Genomic DNA, 8946 nt, shown 5'->3' with positions numbered 1-8946 from the left:
TATATATATATATATATATATATAAAATTTCACACTTTATTTACTTATATCGATCTCTCGTCACGCGAGAGTTTTTATAAATCTTGTATTTTATTATATCATAATAGACGAACAAAGGGACGTGTAAAATTACATAAAATGGACGTCGCAATCCCGAAAATTGATCGCTATTCAACAGATTAATCGAGAAATGCCCCATAGAAGACACTCATTTTGTCTCTCTGTCGCGCGCACACACACACACACACACACACATACGTACATATACTCAGCAATATGACAGGATATTCGTAAAGATATTTCGATATCTACAAAGTACAATTTTGTGTGCTGTAGGGGCAAGTGGCTAAGGTTGTGCTGCGCGACGTTAAGTAACGTTTCAGCACTTTGACACTTGACGATGCGCGTGACGGTTTCTTCCCGGAGGAGCGGATCGCGAAACCGATAGTACTTCCACGACGGATTCTGCGTACACTCTCCACCGCATACCTGCGCATCGTACTCCCATTTGTTTGCTCTCTCTTTACCCCTCGCCACACGACATAATCGGCCGTTGCAGCGCGAGGACGTACAACATTCGCGTTCGTAACTTGCGCGATGACAAGGGATGGATAGGCGATGTAGAGAGATTGAAATTGAGATTATTTCCACGTCATTGATGCACGGAGAAACGTAAGTATATATGTACGAACAAGGAACTCTCCGTGCGAACGCCGTTGATAGGATACGAAATAATATGGTGGCTCTGCTATCCGCGATTGCCTTCGCGAATACATCGACTAGCAGCAGGCATACACCAACACACAGGACATACATATATGCATATGAGAAAACGTATATACGTACGTAGACAATGCCACGAATACACAGAAGCGGCGAGTGCAGAGAGATCGGTATATACGAGAGAGTTAACTAATAAGCTTGACAGGTTGACTCGCGCGACAGACACGGGCTAATCGACATCGCGAATACTCGCGGATATTCGCGAGAGCACGACGTATTACGAGAAATCCGCTAGATAGCGCACCAATTGAGATGTGAACAAACGCAGCAAGGCATGCTCGCGACTCACGGCATCATATATATATATATATATATATATATATATATAAATAGAGGCAGATATATATATATTTTAAACATATAATTCACAACTTGGATTATCGATTGCCTACCATATAAAAGCAAAATTATTAAAGAAAGAATTTTTTCACAAATTTCTCTTGTCTCAATAAAATTCCATGAGAATCCCCCGATTTTTTCTGGTACAAAAAGAAATCCCTGAGAATTCCAGATTTTTCCAGAGAGTAGACATCCTGTAAGAGCAAAATTATCAAACAGAATTTTTTAGAAAACTTTCTATGTCCCAATAAAATTCCATGAAAAGTTCCTAATTTTTCCAAATATAAAAAATATATATATATATATGTATATTCCGGATTTTCTATGTTTTTCCAGGAAGTAGACACCCTGTTTTAATTCATGAAAATTTCGTATTTATCATATGCGGCTATATTGCACGTTTAGCGGAAACGACGATGACACAGGTTCGTCATCTCGTAGTTTTTGTCACCTAGATGAATATATTCTTATATGTGTACGATGTACATTACGTACATATCATGTACACGAGTGTAAACATATATGCACGGAATTCGTACAAATACATACCTAGAGATATACGGGCATATGCGTGCATGCTCACGAATGTACACGCGCGCGTGTAGATCGTATAACGTGCAGATCGTTACAATCGATTCGACGTAACAAGCGCGTACACTACGTAAGTCGTCGATATTATCGATACAATAATGTACACTATGTAAGAGAAAGAGAGAGAGAGAGAGAAAAAGAAGAGTTACAGTAAGACTCCCCACATGTATGTGTAACTTCACTGAAGCTTCGAGAGAGACGTATTAATTTCAAAATTCAAAGATTCAACGGGCGTATTGGAACAACACCAAATGCGTGTAATTGCCCTGACAATGACACGAGGATGATGATGTCAATTTCGATGTCGACGTTAGTGCGATGAGACCTGCATAAAATAAAATCGGTAGAACAATATTCGCAGAAGTGACATTCACACGAGATACACACATAGACACACACACACATATACATATGAACAAACACAAGCGCATAGACAATCATACATATTCTCTTTCTCTCTCTTTCTTTCAATCTTTCTCATACCCTCTCTTCCCATCCGTCTCTCTCTTACTCTCACATCCTGTTTCCAACATAGTGCACACGGACGTTTTATCAGGAGACCCTTTGGTTTACCTCGGAAACGCTGTCCTCCTCGCTTTCCGACGAGTCTGTCATAAAACGTGGCTGCAGCTCCGAGAATGTCTCGGTTTCCGACTTCGTAGGGCTCGAATTCGACGATTGGGGAGTCGACGATGTCTTCCCAGTTTCGTAGTGAACGCTCGCTGCTGCTGGTGGTGCTGGTGCTGCTGCTGCGGATTGCTTTTCGTGGCTTTTCTGGCTATCCGAGGTCGTTCCTTGTACTACATTCTGCATCTTTCCTCTCCAGATAAATCATATGATTAAACACAGTTATTGCTGCTATCGGTGATAATCGTTGACGCGCGGCCGAAACCACACCACCGTACACTCGCCCCCTTTTTTTTTTTTTTTCTTTTCCCCTCACGACTTGTGCGCGCGCGACAATAAGCCCGACGATGAGAGCACGATCGTCGTCATTCACGTAAGCTGGTACCCGCCATTTCCACTATGGCCGACACGACGGCGAGAGAGTCCCGAAAACTATTTCTCTCTCTTCTCACACAACGGTCGGGCGCCTCTAACGATTCGCGATTCCGATATTTCGCGAACAGCAGCGTCACCACCGCATGGCGCGTAATTTCAATTGAGCTTAGTAGAATTTTTCTCCGAACTATTTGCGTAGCAATTGAAAATAATAATTAACGATAGGCGGGGAAAAATCTTAAGATATACAGTGTGTTCGGTTTAGTATATATATCCTTTTTAAATAATAGATTTGTTAGAAATAATATATTTTATTATAAATTAAAAAAATAAATAGATAATAAATTATCATTATTTGTTTAAATAATAATAATAATAATATAGTGCTTCTTTTGATAATAAACTTATTTGTTTTGTTATTTATTTTTCCGCTCATACTTAAAAGCAACGCGAGTGACGAATATTTTATATGGATGACTATTGGAAATCTTACTTTATTATCAAATTTGTTATAAAATATCTTATAAAACTAAGTAACGTAGTAAAATTAATATATTGTACTATTAATAAAAATAAAATTATCATCTGTCATGGACATTTAATAAAAATACTAGTTATAAAATTTTCGTTTAAATTATTATATAGATCTTAAACACATACAATGCAGCTTTTATTCAAAACACATTTTTTAAATAAAAAAACTATATTATTTAAAAAAATAATAAATTGAGATATATATGTATGTATAAAATTTTTACATCTATTATAAAATGTTTTCATTACAGATAGACAGATCACATTGTAAATAAATCATGTATATAGATATATTTTTATCACAAGTTTCATTTAAATACAATACATTTTGACATAATAAATTTTTATTTAAATAAACATTATAAATTCATTATTTTTGAACATTCATTTTTATTATAAAAATGGTTCAATATTTATTTCCATGGCGGAACATGGAATATTTAATTCAAACTTTGAAAGTACATCGGGATGTAAAACACCCATTTTTCCTATTACTTCACCATAGCAAACAATTTCAGCACATCGTTGAGGGAAAAATGTTGGGTCTATAAAAACATGAATAATAAATCTCTATTGTGCAAAAATATTTTTTTTTAAATTTGTGATGTTAATCATATTTTAAAAAAGGATAATACATCCATCTTAAGCATCTTACCATCAGCTGTACGCAAATAATATTGACTTTTGTCTTTGCTAGGGCTCCAAGGTACTTCTAGTAGCAATAATATTCTATCCACTAGGCCATGAATGATCTCAAAACCAGCTGATTTATTAGCATACACTGCACATAAACGACGATTATTACGTGCACCAACTTCCGTCTTATCGTCTCTTAATATAACATCAGAAACTTCAAACAATTTATGAGGCAATGGCATTTTCTTATTTGCAGATATCGTTTTAAGTAATCCTGGTAAGAGTGAAGTATGTGCAACCTGCAATGATTTTTTCATTGAAATATTTTACATAATTTTACAATTTGACTGAAATGATTTTACAATCAAGCTTTTTCATCTATAATACCCCTTTATTCTCGATAATTTTTAAATTACTTAAATCTTTGTTTAAATCTAATTTCTTTTCTTGCATTGCTCTTCTGTCACTTTATATTTATAATACTTATAATTTAATCATATGGTAAATTCTATCACTTTCTCATGAAATTGCACACCCAAAAAATTGTTTACACTATGTCTATGTTACATTAATAGAATAAATGAGGGTTAAGAAAAAAAGGACTACAATGAAAATATGAAAACTCGAGAGATTATAAATTAAATTACCTGAAACTCCAAAGTTTTCGGATTAGATATATGAATTGCTGGTACATCTTCTATTTTATAACCCAATTTATCTGCTACATCTTCACGAGAACACTATAAAATAATGTAATTAAAATGCGTAAAATCGAAGATATAAGAACTTATAATGTAAATTTTTTTTTTAATATACCAGAGAAAAAGTTAGCGCCTCAGTGAATCCTGCCTCTGCTAATTCCATTCGTATTTGGTCGGTGAGTTTGTTGAGTGGAAACTAAAATTCACATATGTGTATATAAAGTACACACACATATATTTCTCAATAAATTAAATTATATTTAATTAAAAAGTAGCTTAAATTTACCTCTGCTGCAATTGTCGACATATGTGGTATAGTTTTTTCTATTTTATTATATCCATAGGCAATAGCAATATCTTCATAAATGTCACAAGGATGTATCACATCGTGTCTCGTTGGTGGTATTTCTACCACTAATTTATCATTATTCTTCACTTTAGATTTTAGAGACATCTTTGACAATAATTGTGCAATCTGTTCTGGTGTCTGTCTACATAACAGAAAAATAACATCACATTTATTTTACATCAAGTTTAATATAACTATTTTGATTGTTATTATTAATGTTAATTATTATTATTAATGATAAAAATAACTTCATAACTTACTTAATACCGATATAATTTATCGCTTTATTACAGTCAATTTCTTCGGTTCGATACTTTAAGCTTGGATAATAAAAAGTTTGATTATCAGGATATATCACTTCTACAGTTTCAGCTGTGTACTTTCTGCTACAATACTGACTGAAGGCACAGACTATAGTGTCCACCACGATTTTCGCCTATAAATTCTTCGTTTTATATACAAACATGCACATGCACATATATATGTATGTATATATACATATGTGTATGTGTGTGTATAATATTAATATTAGTTACTTGTATTTTTAATCACAAAATCTTTTTTTAAGATATTGTTATTAGAAATGGAAATATGTAAAGATTAGGAATAATAATATAATGTACATACCTTTGTGAGATCAGTTGCAGTGCATTCAATAAAAATATTTTTCGTATTAAGAGTTATCTTTGAATGATCTCCATTAATGATAGGAGGAAGAGACATAACAATTCCATTACTATCGTAAATCACTGGATAAACAGGACTGTCTTTTATGATGGGCAAATATTGTTTGAGTTGTGCATGTGTCTGTAAGCATTAAATTACGGATATATTATAACATGTTGTACATATATGTGATTATATATAAATATTTATTAGCTTTTATATATGTAAAACTAATAAATACATAGTAAAATGGAATACTTACTGCATACAACTGCATAATGCCTTCACCTGTATATTCTTTGTTCTGATTAAGCGGCTTGAAACATATCTCCGATGGTGGTCTGGCATCATATAAAAACGGGCCTTTAATTGTATCTAAATCATGAGTACCAACAGAAACTAGACTACGCTTTCGTCCTATATTTTGGTGCAATTTATCTTGAAGATCAATAAAGCTATTGTAAGAATCTTGTGTCAAAGTAACATTGCGCAAAATTGCTGCAACTATGTGGCCTCTTATTTTTAAGCACTGAAAAATATAGTTATTTAATATCGATCAAATTGTGATATAAATTTCCACAAATATTATACATACTTCTGGACTCATCACTATTTTTTCCATTCCTGTTTTTGGTTTTATTGTCTTATAATGTGGAATGGGCATCCTGTTCAAGGAAAAAAAAAGCCATAGATTTTATATATTAGTTTTTAACTGCAGTATTTTAGGAATCAAATTCTATAAAAAAAGAAGGAAACAAACTAATGAGAGCCAAGCGCAAACAAGACATGAATAATTATCTTCAAGAAATTTCTTTAATTATCCAGTTAAATGTTTCGGTTCCCTTTCAAATCATTTTTATTCAAACTTTCCAAAATTGAACAAATTCAGAATCAATCCGAAATGTTTATCTAGATAATTAAAGAAAAATTGTATTAGCTCATTTCCTTCTTGTTTTTATATTATTTATTAGAACTTCACATCTTATTTCTTTGAATGAAATTCTTTTTACAAAAACTATAAAAAATACTTAAATTGTATATTTACTTGTTCAAAAAGATGAGCAGTCCAACACTTAAACTTTCCAAGCACAAAAGATCATATCGGTTAGCTGGTATATCAATTTTATAGATGATATCTTCAGATGCATCTGTATCTTGGTTAGAACCTTGTTCCCTTGCTATCATTTGCTTTTCTGTTGTCTGTTCATAAATAATCAAGTAATTATTACAAGACAAAGTATAATACAACTATATAATTGTAAAATAATTGACAGCTCAATACTTACCACCTCATCTAGTTCTAAACCAAATTTAAAACATAAATCTTGAAATTCATCATCCGCTGAAACATAAATTTTTTATAAATTTGCTTTAAAGAAATAACTCTTTCAGTATGATTATATAAATCCAATTTTTTTATATTTTCTAAAAATTTAATATTTATTTTACAATAAATAAAAATAACACACACACAATAATTGTAATAAGGAAATTAATATATGTAGTAATAATTATAGTAATATGTAAAAGATATTTTATATATATTATTTTAATATAACTTGTGATTATATTATAGTAAAAGTTAAATACAAAAATTAGCACGATATATTTATTTCATAAAATTCACGTTTGTTTTTATTTAGATAATAAAGAAGTTACAACTTACAATATGTTTCACCCAATGCTTGAAATAATAAATCACGTTTTATTCCAATAGTTGGCATTTTTATATAAAAGCAATCTCTCGATTTAATCAAGCAAATCCTCAATGTCTTTATCGTTTTTTTATTGAAATATCAGATTTCTTGTCAATTCCCCTAATTTCTCAACTGTTCATCTAATTAATGATCTATATTAGAATTGTTTTTCAGGTTAAGGGATATTATAAAAACTGAATGAATTCAAATAAATTTCAAAAATAATTTATCTAATTATCTAATCTATTGATAATCCTGTTTACACAATAAAGAATCTATTGTTAAAAAGATCGACGTGTACGTCAAATTAATATGTAATTTTATCCTACATATTTTTGGTCAGTACATAAAGGCCATAACATATGAAAAAATTTTGGTCGTAAACGTAAAACCGGGAACACAGGCTTTTGCATAACGCATAAGGAAATAAACCAATCAGAATCCTTCATTTCTGTTATAACTTTTCGTTCTGCAGATCTCGATTGGTTTATTCCGTTATGCGTTATGAAAAAGTCTGTGCTTCCGGCCTTAGGCTGTAAGCAAATCGACCAATCACAATCAAGCATTTGGACATAGTAAAAATTCTTGATTGTGATTGGTCGATGGATAGTATCTTTGTCAAAGATTCGCTGATTGATTAATGCTATTTATATTTTTTTAGTACGCTATTTAGTGCACACTGATTATTTAGAAAATATTTACTTCATATATATGCCCTTTACAAATTGAAAAAAAATATCATCTTAAATCGAGAATTTTTTAAAAATAAATATAAAATTAATTTTATTAAAATAAAATAAATACAATCAATATTAATTTGTTTCTAAATATTCTTTTTTTGTGTTGTGTCTAAAAGAATAAATAATATTCTAGTAGACTCAAAATATATCTAATCTTTATTTTGTAAATAATGCTTTTTTTAAATGATACTTTGCTTGAAACTCATTAACATATACATATGGCATAAAAAAATATTTAAGTTTGTTGCGTTAAAAATGTATCTAGATATAATCAAGACCTTTTCCTCTCATGTTATGTGTTATTACAAAACTTCCAGTACAATAAATTAATTGCAATGCCACTTGTACTTCCAGTATATGCATATGTTGCACAAGAAAATTGAAAATTTTTCATGAATAAAATTAATTTCATGACAATTACTGGTTTTAATTAATTAACGAGTTGATCATTCTGAAATATAAATTACAGCAAAAAGATTATAACTATTAACATCATTAAAGATATAATATGATAAAAGAAGAGATAGAGGGAAAAATGAAGGAGGGATAGAGAAGGGTAGAAAAGAGTAACTTACCCATACAAATAGTAGAAAAATGAAAGTAGATAAAATGCTAGTTTAACCCATCCTTCTCTTTGGTAAACGGACAAATCATAGGCATTCATTATGCTTGTAGGATCGTACAAGCCAGATTCTGTCATCAAAGGCCTGTTCATATATCGCCATACATGATAGGCTATCAGCGGAATATTGATGAACAGTGAAAAATGTTGTTCACTGATTAAAAAGAAAAAATTGATCGCAATATGCAATATATACTCTGGAAGAACTAACTGAAAAAAAAAAGGAAAAAAATATATAACGATTGAACATGATTGTAAACTATAGATAATTTATATATATATATAT

General features: G+C 31.1%; 2 protein-coding genes across 3 annotated transcripts in view; both read right to left on the bottom strand.

The window, feature by feature from the left end:
* Window positions 1-3514: 3514 nt before the first annotated feature.
* Window positions 3515-7888, bottom strand: LOC115244503 (phenylalanine--tRNA ligase beta subunit). The gene is made up of 12 exons (XM_029822195.1): window positions 7268-7888; window positions 6888-6943; window positions 6647-6801; window positions 6197-6266; window positions 5864-6130; window positions 5563-5742; window positions 5196-5371; window positions 4873-5077; window positions 4702-4782; window positions 4533-4625; window positions 3905-4184; window positions 3515-3794 (listed from the first exon to the last, which is right to left on the bottom strand). Exons 1-12 carry the CDS (start codon window positions 7323-7325, stop codon window positions 3643-3645), a joined length of 1773 nt encoding a protein of 590 aa, XP_029678055.1. The 5' UTR covers window positions 7326-7888; the 3' UTR covers window positions 3515-3642.
* A 281-nt stretch (window positions 7889-8169) lies between these two features.
* LOC115244426 (protein cornichon) overlaps window positions 8170-8946 on the bottom strand; it is a 2968-nt gene continuing 2191 nt past the window's right edge. For both annotated transcript variants that reach the window (XM_029822041.1, XM_029822040.1), the window contains exons 3-4: window positions 8614-8870; window positions 8170-8489 (exon numbers count right to left, since the gene is read on the bottom strand). In XM_029822041.1, coding sequence (XP_029677901.1) covers window positions 8465-8489; window positions 8614-8870 — 282 coding nt within the window. In that variant the 3' untranslated portion in view covers window positions 8170-8464. The remainder of the gene's footprint in view (window positions 8490-8613; window positions 8871-8946) is intronic.

This window comes from Formica exsecta, unplaced genomic scaffold (genome assembly GCF_003651465.1).
Source record: "Formica exsecta isolate Colony F162 unplaced genomic scaffold, ASM365146v1 scaffold82, whole genome shotgun sequence".
Taxonomy (NCBI): domain Eukaryota; kingdom Metazoa; phylum Arthropoda; class Insecta; order Hymenoptera; family Formicidae; genus Formica; species Formica exsecta.
The sequence above is the reverse complement of the archived record's forward strand: the minus strand, read 5'-3'. Positions and strand labels throughout refer to the sequence as shown.

Bases quoted from the DNA above. Each gene is read 5' to 3' on its own strand.
- LOC115244503 (XM_029822195.1), bottom strand. From the start codon at position 7,325: ATGCCAACTATTGGAATAAAACGTGATTTATTATTTCAAGCATTGGGT. The intron at 6,944-7,267 runs GTAAGTTGTAAC...TTTATGTTTCAG, and splicing joins AGCATTGGGTGAAACATATT to CGGATGATGAATTTCAAGAT. The intron at 5,372-5,562 runs GTATGTACATTA...AAGAATTTATAG, and splicing joins CTGCAACTGATCTCACAAAG to GCGAAAATCGTGGTGGACAC.